Source organism: Camellia sinensis, chromosome 14, assembly GCF_055761805.1.
Source record: "Camellia sinensis isolate YWXY chromosome 14, ASM5576180v1, whole genome shotgun sequence".
In the NCBI taxonomy this organism is placed as follows: domain Eukaryota; kingdom Viridiplantae; phylum Streptophyta; class Magnoliopsida; order Ericales; family Theaceae; genus Camellia; species Camellia sinensis.
The window spans coordinates 55,848,536-55,872,429 of NC_138974.1; the positions used below are offsets into that span (position 1 = coordinate 55,848,536).

Here is a 23,894-nt window from a genome sequence, read left to right on the forward strand (position 1 = left end):
TTCTACTTTCTAGGAAACTAAACAGAGGGCGTTTTTTTTTTTTTTAATAAACAAAATGAAAAATTGGAAGAAGAAAATAAGCATACCTTCCTCTGCCTCTTAGGACATGTTTTTTGTGTTGAATGGGTTTATTTTTTGTATTAATTTTTGACTTTTTATCTAATGTTTCAAATTTAACCAATATAGATAGGAGTTAAATTAATCTTTGTTTTTTGTTTTTTGTTTTTTTTTTCTTTTCTCCTTGAATGACACTCAGGGCATGTTTGATTGGTAGTATTAGTGGTACTATTTTATTAACCTGTTAATCAAACAAGGCCTTAGTTTGAGTTTTATTTATCGCATAAAACACATGTTTATTAGTTTGTATAGCATTTTGATAACATTCGAATTTATTAGTTTGTAACATTCAATAACATTTGAATTTTATTAGTGTGTAAAATTAATCTATTATTAGTTTGAATTTTATTAATTTTATTAGGAGTTAAATTAATTTTACAGATGTGGTAAGTATGGAAATCTAAACCACATTTTGTATTTTTCAAACCCGAAACCCCCTTTTTATGTATGATTCCAGTATGTATATATATATATATATATATATTGAGAAGCCATGTCTAAGAAAGCCATGTCTAACAAAACATGTGCCAATTAATTAACAAATTGAAATGGGTTTCTGCTTTCTAGGAAACCAAACAGAGGGCATTTTTTTTTTTTTAATAAACAAAATGAAAAATTAGAAGAAGAAAATAAACATACCTTTCTCTGTCTCTTAGGGCATGTTTTTTGTGTTGAATGGGTTTATTTTTTGTATTAGTTTTTGACTTTTTATCTAATGTTTCAAATTTAACCAATATAGATAGGAGTTAAATTAATCTTTGTTTTTTTTCTTTTTTCTTTTCTTTTCTCCTTGAATGACACTTAGGGCATGTTTGATTGGTAGTATTAGTGGTACTATTTTATTAACATGTTAATCAAACAAGGCCTTAGTTTGAGTTTTATTTATTGCATAAAACACGTGTTTATTAGTTTGTATAGCATTTTGATAACATTCGAATTTATTAGTTTGTAACATTTGATAACATTTGAATTTTATTAGTTTGCAAAATTAATCTATTAGGACTTAAATTAATCTATTATTAGTTTGAATTTTATTAATTTTATTAAACCACATTTCGTATTTTTCAAACCCCAAACCCCCTCTTTATGTATGATTCCAGTATGTATGTATATATATATTGAGAAGCCATGTCTAAGAAAGTCATGTCTAACAAAACCTGTGCCAATTAATTAACAAACTGAAGTGGGTTTCTACTTTTTAGGAAACTAAACAGAGGGCGTTTTTTTTTTTTAATAAATAAAATGAAAAATTGGAAGAAGAAAATAAACATACCATCATCTGCCTCTTAGGGCATGTTTTTTTTATGTTGAATAGGTTTATTTTTTGTTTTAGTTTTTGAATGTTTATCTAATGTTTCGAATTTAACCATTATAGATAGGAGTTAAATTAATCTTTGTTTTTTTTCTTTTTTCTTTTCTTTTCTCCATGAATGACACTTAGGGCATGTTTGATTGGTAGTATTAGTGGTACTATTTTATTAACCTGCTAATCAAACAAGGCCTTAGTTTGAGTTTTATTTATTGCATAAAACACATGTTTATTAGTTTGTATAGCATTTTGATAACATGCGAATTTATTAGTTTATAACATTCGATAACATTTGAAATTTATTAGTTTGTAAAGTTAATCTATTAGGACTTAAATTAATCTATTATTAGTTTGAATTTTATTAATTTTATTAGGAGTTAAATTAATTTTACAGATGTGGTAAGTATGGAAATCTAAACCACATTTCGTATTTTTCTATTTCAACGAAAAGACCCTTATAGAATTCATGAGTTAATTTTTTAAATTCATACAGTGGTATCGTACTGTTTGATTTCTTAAATGCATACTTTGGTTTGAATTTGTGGTATTATATACTGTTCAAGCTTTAATAAATTCGAAATTTTTGTGTCAAATTGTTTTTGGGCATTAATCAATAAATCGGACAGTTTCCGGCCAATAAAGGGTTGTTTTTGGCCAATAATGGCCTCCATATGTGTTTGTGTTTGTGTTTCTAAGGATTTGGAAAATATTCTATTATAACGACCCTCACTTCAACTTAGTCATACTTACATACATTTATGTATGATCTTGTTTTGTTATGTGCATTTGCAAATCTTGTCTTGTTTTGCTCGAGTGTTGCTTGCATGCCTTGTTTTTGCCGGGTGTGTTGCCGAGGTCATCTTAAGCCTAGACACCTTGGAACCTTTCCACACTTAGAACTATCTTGGAACCACTTCGGTTGACCTCCACCTTCACCCTGGCATATTCGCCGAGATGTCATCATCTAGGCCGAGGTGTGCGTCACCTAGGCCGAGAAGTGCATCATCTGGGCCGAGATGTTATTATCTAGGCGTTCTAGATCCTTGATCCTCACACTTAGTGGTTTTGTTCCTGGAATGGCATGACCAAGACCGAGGTATGGCACATCTAGGCCAAGGTGTGGCACAACTTAGTCAAGTGTTGTCCTTCCAAGCCGATGTCGTCGCCACCCTACTTGCCGAAGCTTTGCTCTTAGCCGAGATCATCACTTGCCGAAGTGCTCTTGCCGTCTAGCTTGTTGAACACACCTTGTCATGGTCTTGTCTTGTCGGTCAGTCACATTTTTTAGTAGAGCCAAGCAGCCGATGCCACGTGTCCCAGCAGAGGGTTAAGTCAGTGACTGTCGAGAAAAAACATATCATTTTGTATCAAATATTGCCTTTTAGAGAGAGAGACTCTAGGAAGAAGAAGGTGAAGCCTTTGAGTAAGAGAGTGAACTTCTAAGCTTGATCGTTGGAGTTTGAACCATTAGATTCGGGTTTTGAGGTTAGAATCTTAATCTACTCTTGTTGTTCTTATTGATCATCTAGCTGCATTGCACGATCGAATCTGTTCCGCATGCCATGCATTGATTTAAAGTTGGTTTTAGAAAGAGAAAATGGTGTTCATGTATTATTGAAGAAAAGTCTTGTTTTGATCCGAAAGTTTGCATCTAGAACCATGTTTTTGTGTTTGTTCTCACAAGATCTTTGAATATGGGTGCCCAGGTCCATGTTTTCGAACTCATAGCATGAAATCTCAGATTTTGTAATAACAAGTCATGATTTAAGCATGCATTGTTCTTCGTGTTCTTCATGTTCTTCAAAGGGAAATCCAGATTTTCCCAACTTCGCTTTTGAATGTAGCCGTCAGAACCACACCTCAGCGAGAAGGTGTGAGACCTCGGCCAAGACCTGGTTGGTGCCCAGCATTTTTCCCCGAGATGAAAAACAGTGTTTTGTTTTGATTTAACTTGGTTTTGATGAACGCCGAGATCATTCGGTTGCATGTGAAGCTTGTTTGAAAGTGCATTTAATAGACTTTGCCATGTGTTTGTAGGACTTGGACTTGCCTTGACCCCAACGTTTGAAGAACTAAGTGAGTGGTATTTTTAATAAAGCTATGTTATCAAAGTTTTGATAAGCTTTGCTTCGCCTTGTTTTGAAAAGTATTTGTTAAGCATGAATGATTGTTCCTATTTTGTATATCAAGCATTATCTTGTTTTGATGACATTTTCGGAAAGTCCTTAGTGCCAGGGGACTATAATGCAACTGCACATCTTGTTTTGAAAGTCCCTTGTGCTGGAGGACTCTAAACTTTCGCAGTACTCTCGCGTTAGGGGGCTACGGGCCCTTGTAACATAGATCCTTTGTGCTAGAGGACTCTAAACTTTTGTAGCACCCTTGTTTGAGATATCTCCCTTGCTTTGTCTTGTTTTGCCACTGACGGTTTACCGCGTGGGTTTGTTTGTCCGGAATGTCATCATTTGTAATATGTTGGCGCTAGTAAGCATCCCTTGAAACTTTGAAGTTTTGTTAGAAGGACGAGGTCCATCCCTTGTTATATAAAGTTTTGATATGTATTGTTTTGAAAGGACTTCGACTATCATTCATGCAAACCCCTTTATTATTTATATCATTCACTGAGTATCCAAGCTCACCCTCTCCATATATATATGTAGGTGATGAGCAAGAAGACGGTGACGCCTAGATGTGATTCGCGAGCCTTTTTGGGATTTTTGCGTATGTCGGCTTGACATGTATTCATGTCGGGAGTCTTGAAAATTATGCTTCTCGACTTGTAATACTTATATTTTGCATACGTCGGCTTGAGAAGCCTTTTGATCAAGATGTAATTTGTACTTTACTTCATTTGTAACTAAGCTGTAACCCATGTGAAGATGAATGCCATTTCATTTGACTTATGCACAGCTTTTATGGACTAATTAGATTTATATGTATTGCTTCCGTACTTGTGAGCCCCATATATCTATACTCTGTTGTGTGTGAATTTTGAAAGTTGGCCTTCGATAATCTCGAATTACTGTCCATCATGGCACCATCCTACTAGGGGCGGTTTGGGGTCGTGACATCTATCCTATTTGGTAATAAACCAAGGGAATCTTTTATTTCATTTTATTTATCAGCTCAGGAAATCGTACAGTATCACTACATTTTTTTATTTTATTTTTAAAACAGTTTGGTTTGTATACACTGTATTGGTTTCATGTCTTAGATGTGTTCCAGTTCTTACCTTTTCTATAAGATGTGTTCCAGGTCTTAGATAGCATCAGTCGGATCTCAAGTTCTAAAATTAATTAGCTTTGTTACAGGAATTCAACCAATTTTAATTTGAGTCTGATTGTGTTTGGAAATGCCAGTAAGACTTATGGTAAATATAACATATCTTTTGGGATTGGCTTTATTTATTGTTGTTCATGGGGATTTATATGGTTTCAATGCCTAACGCAATGTATCATAACTTTTTTTAAATTGAGGAAGCAAAAAATAAATTAAGGTTATGGAAGAAAAAAAAATTAAGTAAACCAATTTATTTTTTATCTTTTCCGCTTCTTTTTTGTTTTTTCTCACAAAAATGAAACAATCTTGGAAAGTCAATTCTTATATCTTTTAAGGTTATTTCTTATGTACATTGAAATATTTCTTTATCATATCTGTCTTTTGTGAAAAAAAAGTTAGCCTAGTTATATCTTGGGGACATTTTAGTGGTTGACCACCTGGTGGATGAATTATTTTTTATGAAATTATTTGTTGGCTTTTCGACTTTAGCAGTTGACTTTAGTGGTTCATTTTGTCCACTTTAGGTGCAGAAGTATATATTTTCACCCTTTGCTAATAGATATATGTCTACTCATTTGCACCCTTTGCTAAGAAAAATTGTAACATTCATTAATTTTTCTTTTGATGTTGTTTGGAGTCAAATTGTGTTACCAGTCCCTGAAAATGTCCTCATACAGACAGATTTATTTTTTATTTATTTAATGTTTAGAGTGAAATTATTATTTTAAAACTATGTAGATGTGCAAAACTTTTGTTATTTGTTAATTTTAATCAATAGATTCTTGGAAGCAAAGTACTAAGCGTTTGATGTGTTTTATTGATAGTTTTCGTTGGAAACACAACTCATTTTGATAAATTGTTTAATTTTAGTAAAATTTGGTGGCGAAAAATGATTGGTAGGTTATTAGTTTGGCATCTGCATATCTACGTGATTTTTTATTAATTTCTTGAATGAGCTCAATACAATTCAGTAGAGCTTAAGCCATCGATATGTTTGATTCCTAACGATAATGTAGGAGCCATTGATATGTTAAGTATCTATTGATTGTTTCGTTCGGTTTGACTTGGTGAATTAAAATATGCTATGTATTTAATATTTATTTAGTTAAGTTTACTTTTGTATTACAGGTTTTGACAATACTAAGCCGCATCAACCTCTAAAATTTCTAGCCATTTGTTATATTTATATAGATTTACAATCTAAATGTGTTGAGATATAGTGGGATTTAATTTTATGAGAATATGTTTCAAATATAATGTGTTCAATATGTTTCGAATAATGGGTCTCAAATATAATGATAATGTGTTTCAAATATAATTTTAAGTTCCAAGTTATCCTCTACTGTCTATAACTAGTTGTTGAGTGGATGGAGCTCTCAACTTTGCTAAATAAACTTTCAATAGGCTTTGATAATCAAATATGCCGGTTTTTTGACTTTTTTTGGTCCTTACTTTGCTAGTTTTTGGATTTTTTGGGTGTTTGATTATTGAAAAAAATAGAGGATAATTGTTGACTTTATTAAATTACAGAGGATAATTTCAGAGGATAATTGAGATTGGGGGTGGTTGAGTTTGACTTTATTAAATTACAGAGGATAATTTCATAGCTTTTGAAATTGTGAGATTGAGTTTGTCCACTTCAGGTGCAACAATATATATTTGTTGATTTTACTACTACACATGTTTCTACTCATTTGCACCCTTTGCCAAGTTGGGATGATGTGGCATCTTAGACAATTTTAATATTTATTAATTTGTAAGAAAAATAGTGAGATTCATTACTACTTTCTTTTGATGTTGTTTGGATTCAGATTATGTTATCAATACCTGAAAATATTTGGAGTTAAATTATTATTTTCAAACTGTGGATTTATTGCAAATCTTTTGTTATTTGTTAATTTCAATAAATAAATTCTTGGAAACACAACTCATTTTGGTGGCGGAAAATGATTGTTGGGTTATTAGTTTGTCATATGTGTGATTTTTTTTTTCCAGTGTGATTTTTTATTAATTTCTTGAATGAGATATTTTGTCATATGAATTAACTGTGGATTTCAAAATGATTGATGATTTTTTATTAGTTTGTCATACGAATTAACTTTATAAATTTTGCAGTTCCATTTAAACCTCTTTTAGTTCAATTAAATTCAACAAAGCTTAAGTCATCGATAGGTTTGATTCCATTTAAGTATCTATTGATTGCTTCGTTTGGTTTCACTTGGTGAATTAAAATAACTTTTGTATTTACATAAGTTATGTATTCCAAAACCTTTACAGGTTAACTTTTGTATTATGTATTACTGGATTAATATGTATTTACTGAAGTCAACTTTTGTATTACAGGTTTTGGCAATACTAAGCTAGAACGACCTCTAACATTATGGATAATGTAAGTTGTCTTTTTTAAAAAAACTGGTACATAGATTTAAAAAAAACTTTTGTATTATAGGTTCTGATTATAAAAAAAAAAAATTCCTCATTTTTTACAGCTAGATGGAGACTTACAACGAAGTGTAATTTTCGTTCCCTTTACTCGTCGTCTTATAAAATTTCATTTTGTGTACATATCAGCTACGTATTTGTTTTTGTATGTATAGGTTCAGTTTCTTCAACAAAAAAATGTCGGTGTAGTGATTCGTGATGAGCATGATTTCAATGTTGTTCATATTTCTAATGTCAGCCCAAAAATCACTTTCTTATCATTTTTTATTTATTTTTATTTATTATACTTTGGTTATTTCTTAGACTTTGGTTATTTTTTATAGGCAATGGAAAAGGAAAATGCAAAGGCAATGTCGAAAGAAAAAGAAAATGTGTCTTATGCTTCCAAGGGCAAGGGAAAGGAAAATGCATGTCCAGCGATATAGTTCTTAATGGTTTTTGTAAAGTGTTTTTTTTTTTTTTAAATTGTTAGTTTTCGTATGTTTGTATTTTAAGCCATAATTGTATATCGAATTGTTTATTTTAAGCAATAAATAATTGTTTATTTTAAGCCATAATTGTGGAGTGTTTTTGAAAATGCATGTCCAATTACTTATTTTAAACCATAATTGTATTTTTATCTTTTAAACTGTGTACTTTTTTAAGTGTCTCCTGTATATATGTGTAAATATGCACCACTTTTCAATGTAAGTGGGCAAAAATTTTGAGATAAAGAGAGGAGGGAGAAAATGGGCAACAATTTTTTTTTTCCCAGCTATGTGAATGGGGATGCTTTATGAAGTTCATAAGTTGGCCGAACATTTGTTTGTTTGTATAACAAAACCACACAATTTATTATATAGATTATAAATGACAAAGGTGACTGATTGCAAGGGCACGCGAAAGGAAAATGCATGTTTAGCGGTATGGTTGTTATTGATTTTTGTAGAGTTTTTTTAGTTTTTATTTTTATATCTTCATATATTGTATTTTATTTAGCCATAATTGTATTTTATTTTTGAAACTATGCACATTTTTTAGTGTCTCTTGTATATTCTTAGGAAGAAAGAAATATATAGGGGATACTTTATGAAGGAATATATAGTGAGAAAGGAATATATAGTGTCTCCTGTAAGTGCATGGGCCCTACAAGAAATGGAGATACTTTATGAAACTCATCTGCTGATCGAACATTTGTTCATCACTGTTACAAAACCACACAATCTGCTGGTCGAACGTTTATTATTCTCATAAGTTGGTCGAACATTTGTTCATTAGTGTAACAAAACAACACAATTTATTATTATTATTATTATTATAAAACTAATAGTCATGGGCAAAAGTATAATACATTTTCTCTAAATTCTTGGTATTTTCTTTGGACAATGGAAAATGGTACTTGATAATATTTGCATTTTAAGCATCCAATGATTTAATATTCATATTTTAGGGACCCAATGGTTATGTTATATCACGAGCTGTATTAGCTTAACGTGCACGACGAGAACGTGAAAGAAATGAAAATGCATGCTCTGCATATCAATCAGGACAACGCTTGCGACAAGAACGAGAGAGATTAGGAGCATATGTTAAAGACTTTCCTTCATTAACACCAAGTCGTCGCAGTCATGCTTGCCTAGAACAGGGTACAAAGACACTTGCGGATACTTCGTTGGCACAGAAACAAACAATGGTTACATATGCATCCACATGTTCGTTCTCCATGGAAAGTATATCTTTAGCTCGGAATTGGTAAAACATGTTTAATTCTTTAAATAATACTCTTACTTTTACATGTGTATAAATTTTAATTTATGCACAAAAAATATTTGTAGGCCTAATTCTACAGTCACATTTCTTCAAGATGATCTATGTACAGATGATGAATTAGAAGATATGACTATAAGTACTGCGATTAATACTCAATCACACATGAATTCATGTCGTCATTCTCTCGGCAAGATGGATGTGTTATGTCCTTATTGTTCAGCCTTACATTGGATGGACAAAAAATTAGCACAATCATCTCGAAAGTATCCCTTATTTGGAACTTGTTGTTTAAAAGGAAAGACTAGGCTACCTCTGCTTATGACACCCCCTCCACCGCTTCAAGCATCATATGATGAGGATGATGATCAAGCAAGATCGTTTCGACGTTATACTCATGTATACAATGCAGCCAATGCTTTTACAAGTCTTGGTGCTACATTGGATCCAAGAGTATTAAGTGGAAGCGGTCCTAAACCATTTATTATCCATGGGGAATTGCGACATCGAACAGGATCACTTCTACCACAGCCAGGTCAGGATGCGACTTATGCTCAGTTGTACATTTATGATCTTGATTCAGCTTTAGAAGTTCGAAATCGTAGAAATCCTCACTTACAAAGGGATGTTCTCAAAACTATTCACGATAGTTTATTGCAAGTTAATGCATTTGTAGACAAATTTCGCCAGGCTCATGCAATTTTGAATCAATTAGCCTTCACTGGACAAAATCTACCTGCTTATCTTCACTACAGTTCAGCAACAGACTGACGACGGTATAACCTACCAACTGCTGATGAGATTGCAATTGTAATACCAGGTGATGGAACTGAGGTTACTGGAATGAGAGATGTTGTTTTACATCTATAGGGAGATAATGAACTGATGCAAATTAATAAATGTCACCCAGCGTATTTGTCATTGCATTATGTTTTATTATTCCCGTATGGTGAGCTCGGATGGGAACCTGAGTTGAAATTGTGGGACGTTAAACATGATCGCCCTTTAACTGATCGACTTACTCAAATGGATTTTTATAGTTATCGTTTATTTGAGCGGCCTACAAAGCATTCAACAATTTTGAGAGGTGGAAAACTATTCCAAGAGTTTTTGGTAGATGCTTGGGCTGCAACTGAGCAAAATCGGTTAACGTACTACAAGCTTAATCAAAAAAAAAATTTGGGCTGAACTTTACCAAGATTTAAGTGATATTGATCCAGATGACTTGCGACCTAATCAAATTGGTCAAAGGTTTATTTTGCCATCTTCATTTACTGCTAGTCCTAGACATATGTTTGAAATCTTTCAAGATTCAATGGCTATCACACGATACAACCAGCACCCAGATATTTTTCTCACCATGACTGCAAATCCCAATTGGCCAGAAATTACTTCAGCATTATTACCACACCAAAAAGCTACTGATTGTCCGGATTTGATTGCCCGTGTTTTTGAGCTAAAAAGAAAGTGTTTGATGAAGGAGATAGAGACAAACAAAATGTTCGGTAATAAAGTTGCACATGTTTTTACAATTGAATTCCAAAAACGAGGCCTACCACATATGCATGCGCTTCTCTTTCTTAAAGGTCCAGACAAAATTCGAACATGTGCTCAAGTAGACAAATTAGTTTGTGCAGAATTTCCAGATCCAAAAGATGATTCTACACTTTTTGAAACTGTCAAGTGTTGCATGGTACATAGACCACGTGGTGCTCGAAATCCCCAAGTACTATGTATGGAAAATGGTAGATGTACTAAGAAATACCCTCGCGCCTTTGAAGAATCAACAACTATGGACCAAGATGGATATTCAATCTATCGTCGTCGCAATAGTGGTCAAGTATATACTGTGAGAGGACAGGAAGTTGATAACAGGGATGTGGTACCATACAATGCATAACTTTCTAAACGGTTCAACTGTCATATAAATGTAGAAGTTTGTGCTAGAGTGAGATGTTTTAAGTATATACATAAGTATATTTACAAGGGCTATGATCGCACAACAATGGTTTTGGGATTGATTAATGAGATCCAACAATATCTTGATGCGAGGTATATTGGACAACCAGAAGCTGCTTGGAGAATATTCGGTCATCATTTGCATGCAAAGATGCCAACAGTTGTTCGCTTGGCACTTCATCTACCTGGAATGCATCGTGTTTTTTTCAATCCTAATGACTCATTGGAAATGATTCTTTCTAGAGCTATGCAACAAAAATCGACTCTTACTGGTTTTTTTGATTATTGTGCTTCCAATGAAAATGAATGCTAATTCATTTACCAAGAATTTTCGCAACATTTTGTTTGGCTCAAGTTAGAACATAGATGGAAACCAAGAGAACATGGATATACAATTGGTAGAATGTACTTTGCTAGCCCTAACTGTGGTGAAAGATTTTATCTGCGTTTGTTGTTAACTGTTGTCAAATGAGCAAGATCGTTTCAATGTTTACGTACAGTTAACAATGTTTTCCATGAGACATTTAAATCAACACTTGTTGCAAGAGGACTCTTAAAAGATGATGAAGAATGGATACAATGCCTGAAAGAGGCTACAGTTATGAAAATCGGATATCAATTGAGGAGATTGTTTTGTGTTATTCTGACCCAATGTTTTCCACTACAACCACATGCGTTATGGAATCAATTTTCAATGCATATCTGTGATGATCTTGCACATAAACTTCATACATTGTTTGCCATTTCTAACCCAACTAAGGCTCAAATTGAAGATTATGGTTTGTATCTTTTGAATCAAATGCTTCAAGAATCAGGAAAGAGTTTAATTGACTTCCCGCCCATGCCACAACCTACAGCAAATTGGAGTGCAACAGTTGGTAACCGATTGATATTCGAACATCAACAACTACATAATGAGGCACAACAGACAGATGTGCAAATTACTATTGATCACCTCAATAATGGACAACAAACTGTTTATAACGCAATTACTTCTTCAGTCTTTGAAAGTAAAGGGACTATTTTCTTTTTGAATAGCGGTGCCGAAACGGGGAAAACATTTTTGTACAATACGATTGCATTAAAATGTCACAGCCTTGGCCATATTGTTGTTACCGTGGCTTCATCTGGAATTTCATCATTGCTATTAGTAAGAGGTCGCACTGCACATTCAACATTTTTTATTCCATTGGATGTCTTGGAAAATTCAGTTTGTGGGTTTAGCAAGCAATCATTACAGGCTGAATTGTTTAGAGAAACAAAACTTATAATTTGGGATAAAGTTCCTATGCAACATAGACATTGTGTTGAGGCGGTTGATCGCACACTTCGAGATATTTGTGAGTATGAAAAGCCATTTGGGGTATCACTGTTGTTCTTGGTGGAGACTTTCGACAAATCTTACCAGTTATAATCAAAGGAGTTCGTGAGCAAATTGTGAATGCATCATTGAGACAGTCTGTTTTGTGGAACGATCTACATGTTTTATCTTTAGATTTGAATATGCGCTTGAATCATGCAAACCTTGGAAATGCTATTTTTGCAAAATTCTTGACGGAGGTAATACTCATTCGAACTTTGATTATACCATTTGAGGATACTTTGATTACACCATTTTTTTATTTTTTTTTATTTTTTTTATTAGGTTGGAACCAATCCGCAAGAAATCATTAAAATTCCATCAACAATACACAAATGCCAAGATCTAAAGGAATTACTCTCAGCAGTTTATCTACAATTGGATGTGGCAAATACATCAACCCCATCATTCTTAACGAAACGTACAATTCTTTCTACACGAAATGATGATGTCAGTGTTATCAATATTGCTGCGTTGAATATTTTTCCAGGGAATACATATACGTATCTTGCTGCAGATAAGATGGCTGAAGATGATGAAATTGATCCTTCCATTACAAACAGATATCCTAATGAGTTTTTAAACTCATTGGATCCTCCTGGGCTACCTGCTTTTAAGGTAGAGTTGAAAGTGGGTTGTCCTATAATGTTATTAAGAAACATTGCACCAAAAGATGAACTATGTAATAGCACAAGATTGACGGTATCAAGGTGCGACACTCGCATAATTGAAGCTCGAATCTTAACTGGAAAGAAGTTTGGCAATTTGGCATTTATACCAAGGATATCATTGACTCCGTCTTCTGCAGAAATGCCTTTCCGAATGACAAGACGTCAATTTCCAGTTCCATTGGCATACGCTTTGACCATTAACAAATCTCAAGGACAATCTGTGAAATTTGTTGGGATTGATTTGTGTACACCTGTTTTTAGTGATGGGCAACTATACGTGGCATTATCCAGATGCACATCTTTCGATCGTATAAGTATCCTTCTCCCCAATGATGAGCTAGATTCCACTACAAATATTGTTTACCCTGAAGTTTTGTTATGAAGACCTTTCGGAAATTGATGAGGCGTTCATAAGAATTGTGGGAAAGAACAAATTTAAAGACATTATCAAACACATATTTTTGTAAAGTATATACATTTTGTAAAGCAGACAATAACTATGACCCACTTTTTGTAAAGCTTTCCACCTATGTGGACTTTGTTGCATTTCAAATATTTTTGTGAAGCCTTTTATTCTCCTATGTTTTTGCATTTCCAGTATAGCTAAGTTTGATTTAAGAGTGCTAACTTGATCTTTTACAATTGAGTTATTACTTTGGACATGTAAGTTGATTTATTACTTTGGACATGTAAGTTGTCACTACTTTGGACATGTCAATTGTCACTACTTTGTATACATTTTTTTTCCCCTTTTTGTATAAAATTATGTTCTCTTTTATTTTCATAGGATGATGGAGATTTGCACCAAACTGTTATATGAGCTCTCTTTACTCATCTTCTTATTTTATTGAGAAAATTACAAATAAATGAGTTTTTAAATATTTTGTAAAGTTATCACCTATTTATAATTTTTCTTATTCAATTTACTCTTCTTACTATACATTTTCTTTCAAGTATTGATAGTAGCAATACTTGATGGCTATTAGATGACTTTAAAATCTTCTTAATTTGACTATTTTGTAAAGCAACAATTTGTATTCTATAGTTAATATAATTGATGATTTTCACATTAATTTGACAAACCAGATGAGTTGCAGGAATTATTTTTTTTACCATTTACTGTTGGGATGCTATGGCATAGAGTTGATTTTTTCTTCATGATATGATGCATTTAGTTTTCAATGCTTTCCGGATCTTGATTGGAAAATTATTTCAAAATATTAGATTTCCATATCTTAATTTGTAAACAATTTCTAAAAACTACTATTTGCGAGGTTATGGTATTTATGTTCTGTGTATTATATTATTTCAATCAGATATTTGTGGTTCGGGGTACTATGACACTCACCAATGTATTAGGTGTTAGCCACAAACTAATGGTAGGAGTGCTGACTTGAACTTTTATCAGGTGCTACAAACTCTACAAATTTTAATATGATACGTACAAATTACCAAATTACAACTACATTTTAATCTCAATATTATTTACACCGTACCTTTAGGCACGGGCATACACTAATAAAAAATATAATACAGCTAAATAGATATATAAATATAATACACGAGGTATAAAAGTAATTTTACGTCGGGGAAATTCGAGGATGGGGTCGAGGTTTAAACAATGATCACCGTCCTCATCCCCAAAACAGATCGGAGATTGATTTTCAAATACCGTCTTCTCCTCGTCGGGGGTATTTTTCAGAGAAAAATCGCTTAAATCGGAATCGGGATCAGGGATCCCTGTCAAGTCCGTTTCAGATTGTCATCCCTAACTCACATAAACACTCTCGAAGTGGTTTGAATATAACTTATTTTTTAATTTTTTAATTTATTACGAAAATATATATAAAAAATAGATAAATAATGTGATAAAAAAGTCAATAAATAATTTATTTAGGTAGTACCTAAATCGCAGCCCAATTTATATGTCAAAACTTCAAAAAAAAAATTATATTTTATTATTTTTTCTTATTTTGAGTGCATTCTTTTTTAAAGGATCGAGGAAAGGTTATCCTTTATAAACGAGGGGGAGTTCCGACTATAAGGATTTAAAAAAATAAAATTAAAAAATTAAAAATTGCTATTGCCAAACAGACCCTAAGAAAGACCCGAACTTGGCCCGAACAGGTAGTGTCGGGGCGGGGCAACGAATAAAGTTTGATTGCCGTTAATTGTACGCAACTTTGACGAAAATTCTAGAAGCAGCCTTCGGGCTGTCAATTATATTACTTGCTTCCTCAGGATTGGTTCTCTCTCTCTCTCTCTCTCTCTCATTTCAATCATTCGCTTCGAAGTCCCTCCCCTTTCTCCCCCCATCCAGGTACTCTCTTCTCTATCCAAGTCTGCATACGTATATATATATACAGATATAGATTTGTGATTTTGTTTGGATATATATATATATGTATGAAGTTTAGGTCAATTGTTCCGTGAAGAAATTCCCGGATCTTCAATTTTGGAGTTAGGGTTTCTGGTAGTGATCGGATTGATTGTTGTCGGTGTGTTTGTGTGGGGGCAATTAGGTCTTTGAGAAGGTAATTTATTCACGATCTGCTACTTGTGTGGGTATTTCAGTGAGTTATATAGGTCACGCCTTTGATTTGAAGTCTTAGGTGTGTGTTGTTGTGTTGATGGCATCGAAACGAATTTTGAAGGAGCTCAAGGATTTGCAGAAGGACCCTCCTACATCATGCAGTGCTGGTATGTTTTCTCTCTGTTGATTTTGGTTATGTTTTGTTAATTATTCAATCGATTTAGAAGGTAATTTATGAATTATGCTAGTGTATTGACCTTTTTTTCCCCCCCTAATACAGGTCCTGTTGCCGAAGATATGTTTCATTGGCAAGCAACAATTATGGGACCTACCGATAGCCCTTATGCAGGAGGCGTTTTTCTGGTTTCTATCCATTTTCCTCCTGATTATCCTTTCAAGCCCCCAAAGGTAGAATTTTTATTATACGGTGTAGGTTTTTGTTTTTAAAATTTTATTTTTATTATTGATGACTTCACTCTTTCATGACTTTAATTAGATTACACTTTGTCATCTTGGTTTTGCTAATGGAAAATACCTCGTCCGTTACTATTGGTTAAGAAGCAACAGATCAAGTAGCCAATGTTGTAGTGATAATACCTACTAGGCACAAAAGTTTTGAAATTAAAATTGTCGCCTTTTTTATTTATTTATGATTTTCAACATTTTGGCCATCGAGTTTGTCATTTGCTAGAAGCCTAACGTATTGCTTCCAGTAGTGAAATAGGAACAAAAGATGATATCAGTTTTGTGACAATAGAAAGACTCTAACTTTGAGTGCCAATGCAAAAAGAAACCCTATGAGATGTGGTATTCCTTTGTGTGGAGTATGTATGGTACCATGGGTCGTAAAATGCTATTATTAAGTAGTTATGATCATACATTTATTTACTTATCAGAAAAAACCAAAAAAACAGAAGAGGATCTATCAATTTGAAATGCTCTCGAGATCTGAGAAGGCGGACTGAGTTAATAATGCAGGTAGCATTCAGGACTAAGGTCTTCCACCCAAACATTAATAGCAATGGAAGCATTTGTCTCGACATTCTGAAAGAACAATGGAGTCCAGCATTAACCATATCAAAGGTTTGATCTATCACCTTTCCCTTATTTTGAATCAATCTTCACGTATGTTCTGCCTTCATAATTTTGTTGTATCATGAATAACATGAACTTTGTTAGCCAGTGTGTGATTGTAAATTATAGGTTGAAATAACAGCATGCCTAGAGTTGAGGTTTGATGTTAGCACATGACTTGTGTGAATACAACGTATATTTGTTCACAGGTCTAATGTCATACTAACATGTCATTGACGAAAGTAATAGCCTTGGTGGGTTGTACTGATTCTTTTTTCTTTCTTGAAAGGTTTCAGCTGTGAAACAGCGCTGTGTAAGTTTTTTTTTTTTTTTTGTGTGTGTGTGTGGATAGTGGCTCATGGTGAAGTCGTCACCATTGATAATTTGATTAGGAGGCAACAGATTCATGTTAGTTGGTGTTGTATGTATATGCAAAATGAGGAATTGGTTTATCGCCTTTCTATTCGGTGTATGCTGGCTAGAGATCTTTGGGTCATGCTTCTTAGTATGTTCAGGCTGATACGGCTGTTTGTCTTCTGTAATCTTGGAGGGGGACTATACTGGGGAGAAAGTGGTTTTTATTTTATTATTTTAGGTTAACTTTCCCAAGGTGTCTTCTGTTAAGGTCCTTCAAGGGATCTAGGGCTGAGTTTGGATCTTGGGATGATATTTCAAGTCAGACAATAAAAGAAATATTGACTAGAAAGAAAAATGATATATTTAAAGGAAGGGAAATCGAATACGAAAATGAAGTACAAAAGTAGAGTTTCACCACTATCAGTAGCTGACCAAGCTGCCTGCTTTACTGTCTCTGTTGAAGTCACTATTACCTTGTTGGACCACTATACTCACCTCTGTTATTAGAATCGTACGATTCGATTCAATTTAGTGCGTAATCAATATGAACAAGTTGTGTAAATCGCAAATAGTTATGAATCGGTGAATCATGAGTTGTTAAAATCAATGTTTGGCTTTTTTTTTTCTTTTTTTTTTTATTGTTGGAAAATGGTTCACACAACCTTTTGAAGGTCTTTAAGATTACTATATGTCATCTTTTGACTTTCTTCCTCTCTATTTACTCTTCCTATTCACTCTCAAATACTGAAATCTTAGCGGAAAAAAAATGAACTTTCTACCTCTACAATATTCTAGGCTTACATATTCAATTTTATCTAAGTACTTGCATTTACAAAATGAATTTTTTGAAGGCATCAAGTGAGATTTTAGAAAAAAATTAAAGATTTTGGTTTTTTAACCTTGTAAAAAGTTAAAAAATATTGTTGTTGAGTTATTGTTACTTGAAAATTAAAAGTTTGTCTTTATTTGCTTTCTTTATTAAGAATGGTTGATAAGGAATAGTATCTAAAAGGAAAAATGTGAAGTAGTAAATATGGGAACCCGTGTTAACTTCTTATCTAGACCACGTAAACATTATTTAAAACAATATTTTCATTGATTTAAGTTTAGGGTTTGGTTTGGCATAACCTACAAAAGTTAAAAAATCAAAAAATTATTAAAAAAGTCAAAAAGTCCATACTATTTGGGGGATGCTTGTGGGGGAAGCTTAGAGGGCAAAATATTCAACTATCCAAAAGTCAAAAAGTCAACAATGGTAGAATGGTCATTTTGATTTTACAATGATAGAGACCCCCACAAAACACAACCCCCAAAATGATCTGAACCATTCATGTCACTGGGGGTGTTTGGTGCAGCTTTTTTAAGCCAACTTATGGCTTCTGGCTTTTAAAAAGTTATTTTGGACTGTTTGGTTAAACTTATTTCAAACAGCTTCTGATTCTAACAACTTATTTTAAGTCAAAAAAGCTGATTCTGAGAAGTTGCTCACCCCTTGCTTCTGATTATCAGCTTCTGCTGTGGACATGTTAATTCACGGTTATACTCTTAGATTTTTTTATTTTTTATTTTTTTAAAAATAGAAAAAGACTCAAATGGACTATTAAATATTATTATTATTTTTTATGAAAAATGTAGACAAATAGTGAATAATAAAAAATAAAAATTAATTGAAAAAGCTACTTCACAGCTTATTTAACAAACACTACTCAGCAACTTAAATCTATAATCCAACAGCTATACCAAACAGATTAACCGCTTCTGATTAAAGTCATAATCTATAATCTGTTAAGCTATAATCTATAATCTGTTTTAACAGCTACACCAAACACCACCTATCAGACACAACTCCCAAAAAAATTTCAAACACATCAATGGTCAATACATCAGTGGGGGTTCATGGGGGTTCTCTTTTGTGGGGGTCCTCTTTTGTGGGAGTCCCAAACATTTTTCTTGATTTTATTACAATATTTTATTACACATCTTTTCATAAATAGTCAAAAAGTATCCCAAACATACATTTTTTTTTCCTCTACTTTTTTAGCCAAAAAGTCAAAAAGTGCACTTATATAGCACATCCCAAACAATTTCTAAATATTTCATATTTATTAGATATATTTAATATCTAAGTGTGTAGATATATTTTTCTATATAATTTAAAAAAGGTGACCGAATTTTTACGATTCACGATTCGATTTGATTCGCGATTTGGTACGATATCATTTTGATTCACGATTCGAATTCAGATTTAGAATATTGTAGAGAGAGAAAGTTCATTTTTTTGGGCTAAAGTTTGAGTATTTGAGAGTAAATAGAAAGAAAGTCAAAAGATAGGATATAGTAATCCTAAAAACCTTTAAAATGTTTTGTGAACCATTTTTCAACAATAAAAAAGCAAAAAAGAATGCCAAATATCGATTTTAGTGATTCACAATTCACCGATTCAGTTCACCAATTCATAGCTATTTGTGATTCACACAACCTGTTTGTATTGATTACTCATTGAATCAAATTGAATCGTACGATTCTAATAATAGACGTAATAATTCATTTGTGGAATGTGGAGTGAGAGCATGACTTCATTGTGAAAACATCTTGAGAGTGGGAAAATTCCCAGATTGTGTACATCTCTATATGCAGGTCTATAAATATACAGGTATATACAATTGTTTATGTGGTTTTTAAGTACTTCATGCATTTATTTTATGTAAATTAACTACATCTGCTGCATATAATATAGATGTAGTATGAATATATAAAAAATTCAATTATAATTACAATAAAGGGCAGTCATTAGCTTTCATCATGTGGGTGAAATTGAGTCTTCTAGCTTACAACTTTTCGACATTTATGGCTGGATTTTGCAAGAGCATATGCTAGTTGCTAGGGTTGTAAAGGATGGTAGGGTATGCCTCATTACTCATGAGTTGCACACGTTGCAAAAAATAATTCATCAAAAGTAAATTGGTTAATAATCCATAAATTTGACCAATTGAATTCAAGGATTTGACCTGATTTCGGCCTCAACTCATCAATTGGTGAGTTAGAGAGGCATTTGTCTACTTAGGTGGACAGATTAGATTACTTAGGGAGTAGGTGTGGGGGAATAAATTGTTGTAAATTGAAATTTTAAATGAGCAATAAGTTTGCTGATATTTGATGTAATATTTAAATGATGTCGATTAACTATCGTAACTTTTGTCAGATAATGACGACTTTTGAGTTGTCACTTTTTTGTGGTTATTTTGCTATTTACTGAGGATTGTGGGACTTTCCAGCATAGTATACTGAATGAAATACGTGTAACATTGAGTACATTTTGAGTGAGAACAAAAAAATATTAGAACAATAGCATTGTGTGTTAGAAGTATCAAATTTGAAGGGATGTGCAGTTATTGAGTTTAATGACTAAAATACTCCTTTTTGATTGGTTTGACTTAACGAAAATTGATGAATGGTTTAGATTGAAAACAAATTAAAATATTAGGGTTTAAATTGACAAAATTGAAAACTCATAGTTTATTTTGTTAAAAGGCTCAAACCATGGTTTTTTTTTTTTTTTTTAAATTGTCCCTAATTAGTTTATGAAGTATAATCCCCATGATGCTTAATCTCATTATACAAAGAACAAAGTTAATAATATACTTGAGTAAACCTTTTTAAACTTACGAATAACAAGGAATGAATAAAAAGCAAACACATAAAAGTCTGCATAGTGGAAATGTGGAATTTTTTATTCTTTTATTTTTTTTATTTTTTTTTTATATATATAAGCAAATGAAGAATCCTGTATTGACTTTGTTTCAAGTGAAGGAAATAAGAAAAGCACAAAAGAAAAGAAAGGAGGTAGATGTGAGTGATTTATTATGATATTGCTAAGGAGCTAATGTAATGGAGGACCATATTGGGTTGGGGGAGCCTGGGACCATGGCTCCCAAAACGATGGTGGAAAACCCGTCATAATATTCAGGTGTCTAAGAGGAAATATAGTGTCAAACCTTTTTCTTTTTATTGGCTTCACAAGACAATTGTTGCTATTAATTGGTGAAAGTTGAGAATTATCTGCATAATGTTGACGCTCTCCTTCAAGGAGCCTGATTTGAGTGTTTTTTTAATCTATTTGTGGGGATTTCATGCACTGTCTTGATGTTTGCCCTGCGGCTAAAATACCGAAGAGTGGAAGAAGGTAATAGGGGATATGAAGGTTCTAGGAATAGAAAAAGATAGTTCCTAGAATAAAGGCTGTCCTAGTTTTCAATCTTTCAGTGGAATGAATAACACTTTCATTGAAAAAACTTTTATTTTTAAGAGTATTATCAACTTTCTGGCTACTAATCTTATATATTTGTAATTCATTATATGGACTCTGTTGAAAGAAGAAAATTTATTTTGAACAAATACTGCATCCCAACTAAATTACACCATATTACTAGACAATGGAAATGACAACACATTACTTGGTGGTGGGATGCCATTCACTTCCAAGGTCAAATCATCACCCCAGTTTGCCAAATAAGAAAAAGATGAGAAACACTAGCAGGATCCTATACTACCCAATTTATGTAATGAGATACTGAATGCCCTTTAACCTTTTAGGTACATGGTTCCACATCCATGTGGCTTATACCTGTCACCACCGTGTCAGATATTCACCACTAATGATTGGCATGAGTTTCTAAATTTTATTGTCTGCTACCTTTGCTACACATACTAGAGTGCAGATTTCGGGTGTAGGTAAGTTAATGGTGCTAATATACTCTTATTTTATTTGGAAGAATCCATGTAACATGGAGCATTTCTACATGATGGCCCATTACACATGTTGGACTCAACTCATACTTTTACCGAAGTGTTTAGTGTTCGACATATTTACTTAATATATTTGGAAGATTCCATGTAACATAGCTTGCTATGGCGATTGTTAATGAAGAATGCCATGCTCTCAATTTGCATTATAGTAATTATAAGTTTGATAGATAAATGCATTGACTAATGAATGTACTACTTTTGTTGTTGATGTGTATATATGTGAGAGGGAAGTGAAAGGAGTGTTGATCGAGTGTAAGTGGAAGCAACATAAAATTGCAATAACAAATTCTCTAGAGTTTGATATGAAGAAAAACTAAGGCTGTGTTTGGTTAGGCTTTCAAAGTATGATTCCACCCTTAGGTTTCAATACGGTGCTTGTTTACAGTTTTCAAAAATTGATTCCACACCCATTTTTCAAAACATGTCTACCTGGTCATCCATCCGAACGTTCGGAACAGTGTTCAGGTTTTTTTTGTTTGTTTGTTTGTTTTTTTTTTTTTTTTTGCACTTTTTATTTTTATATTTTAAATAAAAAATATTTTTGGAATTTTTTAATTTTTTTTTATGAGTTTTGAATAGAATTTTGGGTTGTGTGTTTGGTTATGAGTTGTAAATTTTTTAATCAAATATCATATGTCACATCATTCAATTCAAAACTTTTTTCAAAACTCATAACAAAACGAATTTTTCACACTCAAATCATAATTCCAAAACTCACAAATACGACTCTATTCTCAAATTATAATTCTAAAACTCTACCAAACGTAACCTAAAATTCTCCCATAGAGATTTAATGGATTTGGCTTCAATGCAATCTTAATCTTAATTTCTTAAAATTGTGAGTAACATCTATAAAGTTTTGGGAGTTCAGTTTTAAAATGCGATTAACATTTTTTTGTCAGGTCCTGCTGTCCATCTGTTCTCTGCTGACAGACCCAAACCCTGATGATCCTCTTGTGCCAGAAATAGCTCACATGTACAAGACTGACAGGGCTAAATATGAGGCCACTGCTCGCAGCTGGACGCAGAAGTATGCCATGGGATGATGGCAAAAGAACCCCCGTGGCTCTTCTGAAAAAAATGTTACTCCGTACTTTTCCGATGTCCTTGGGTGAAAAGAATAAGAGTGTTGGTAAGGAACTTTGTTTGTTTATCTTTCTTAGACTCAAGCTTGGCAAGAAAGTTGGATCTCTAACTTTGTGAATATCAATTCTAAGGCTTTGGAAGGGGAAAAAGAAATTGTAATGTATTATTTGATGCTTTGTTTTCTAGTGAATGATTTGCTTTTTGCTTATTCTCTTATCAATTCATATATTTTGTGATAATGTTATAAATACTTTCTATCCTTGAAAATATTGATTCATCTGATTCAATTGTTGTGCAATAGCATAATAACACAAGCGTTCTTGGCATATTTTACCTTTTTTGACATATTGAGAAGGGTTTTTGCCAAAATATTCTGTCACGACATCTCTCTGCAGGGTGCATTCTCTGTTAACCCATGGAAATATGTTTAGAGGTAAGTCAATAACAGCACATTCTATGGCTGAGAAATTTTGTGAATATTGACTTGTGTCTGATAAAGTATGATCAGGAATTGCTTCACAATTTCAGATTTTGACCCTGTTTATGGGCTGTTTCTAGCTTTTCCTTTTTTTAATTTTGGAAATCTATGTCAAAACGGGTGGTGCAGTTTTGCGAAAAGTTATATAAACTAAAAAAAAAGCTTATTGTTGAAAACCAAGGGAATGAGTGTTTTTAGTTTATATGTACCAATCAGAGCCCCTTTGTGTGCTTGTTATGCCTTTCTGTGTTCCTTGCCTTGCCGTCCTTGTACCAATTAATAATTCCTGTATATAAAGCGAAAATGTTAGGGACATCAATGCTTTTACAAATAAACAAAATATTAATATATTCACAAGACTTGGAGTGAGTCTTATGTGTAAAAAGTGTGTGCATTTGTAGCATTGTTATTGAGTATCCCTTTCTAGTTTGTTTGTTTTTTTTTTAATCTCTTGCCTTTTCTCCCAACTCATTATTGAGGCTAAGGCTTATCTGTTTTCATATTTGTCTCCTTGTTTCAAAATAATTCAAAATCATGGAATGAGATTTTTGAGGCTGGGAGAAACATAAGTATAGAAGATAGTGACTGTTACTGACTCAGATGTGATAATCAAGAAGTTAAGATATTTCTTGCATTTTTTTGTGTTGTTGCCATGTGTATAGCATGTCAAAAATATC

General features: G+C 32.9%; 3 protein-coding genes and 1 long non-coding RNA gene across 5 annotated transcripts; 3 read left to right on the forward strand and 1 right to left on the reverse strand.

The window, feature by feature from the left end:
• The first annotated feature begins 10,208 nt into the window (after positions 1–10,208).
• On the forward strand, positions 10,209–10,793 carry LOC145806996 (uncharacterized). The gene has a single exon (XM_082904887.1). It carries the CDS (start codon positions 10,209–10,211, stop codon positions 10,791–10,793), a length of 585 nt encoding a protein of 194 aa, XP_082761013.1.
• A 105-nt stretch (positions 10,794–10,898) lies between these two features.
• On the forward strand, positions 10,899–13,265 carry LOC114280483 (uncharacterized). The gene is made up of 4 exons (XM_028222862.2): positions 10,899–11,124; positions 11,353–12,192; positions 12,261–12,412; positions 12,498–13,265. The coding sequence occupies exons 1-4, from the start codon at positions 10,899–10,901 to the stop codon at positions 13,263–13,265; spliced, it is 1,986 nt and encodes a 661-aa protein (XP_028078663.2).
• Positions 13,266–14,900: 1,635 nt separating this feature from the next.
• LOC114280527 (ubiquitin-conjugating enzyme E2-17 kDa) lies at positions 14,901–22,959 on the forward strand. 2 transcript variants are annotated; one of them, XM_028222911.2, is made up of 5 exons: positions 14,901–15,203; positions 15,458–15,583; positions 15,697–15,824; positions 16,395–16,499; positions 22,556–22,959. In XM_028222911.2, the coding sequence occupies exons 2-5, from the start codon at positions 15,514–15,516 to the stop codon at positions 22,697–22,699; spliced, it is 447 nt and encodes a 148-aa protein (XP_028078712.1). In that variant the 5' UTR covers positions 14,901–15,203; positions 15,458–15,513; the 3' UTR covers positions 22,700–22,959. The 2 variants fall into 2 exon arrangements, with proteins under 2 accessions (XP_028078712.1, XP_028078713.1); XM_028222912.2 differs by having other exon boundaries at positions 15,063–15,203; positions 15,301–15,583.
• LOC145807568 (uncharacterized) lies at positions 17,463–19,815 on the reverse strand. Its single transcript, XR_014350781.1, has 2 exons — positions 18,680–19,815; positions 17,463–18,183 (listed from the first exon to the last, which is right to left on the reverse strand). It is a non-coding gene; the product is annotated as an uncharacterized LOC145807568 (long non-coding RNA).
• Positions 22,960–23,894: the final 935 nt, after the last annotated feature.

What these genes read in the sequence shown, in the direction of transcription:
- LOC114280527 (XM_028222911.2), top strand. Translation starts at nt 15,514, where the DNA reads ATGGCATCGAAACGAATTTTGAAGGAGCTCAAGGATTTGCAGAAGGAC. An exon ending in ATCCTTTCAAGCCCCCAAAG is followed by an intron (nt 15,825 to 16,394) that starts GTAGAATTTTTA and finishes TTAATAATGCAG; the next exon opens with GTAGCATTCAGGACTAAGGT. An exon ending in CAGCATTAACCATATCAAAG is followed by an intron (nt 16,500 to 22,555) that starts GTTTGATCTATC and finishes TTTTTTTGTCAG; the next exon opens with GTCCTGCTGTCCATCTGTTC.
- LOC145806996 (XM_082904887.1), top strand. Translation starts at nt 10,209, where the DNA reads ATGGCTATCACACGATACAACCAGCACCCAGATATTTTTCTCACCATG.
- LOC114280483 (XM_028222862.2), top strand. Translation starts at nt 10,899, where the DNA reads ATGGTTTTGGGATTGATTAATGAGATCCAACAATATCTTGATGCGAGG. An exon ending in ACAAAAATCGACTCTTACTG is followed by an intron (nt 11,125 to 11,352) that starts GTTTTTTTGATT and finishes GTTTACGTACAG; the next exon opens with TTAACAATGTTTTCCATGAG. An exon ending in TTGCAAAATTCTTGACGGAG is followed by an intron (nt 12,413 to 12,497) that starts GTAATACTCATT and finishes TTTTTTTATTAG; the next exon opens with GTTGGAACCAATCCGCAAGA.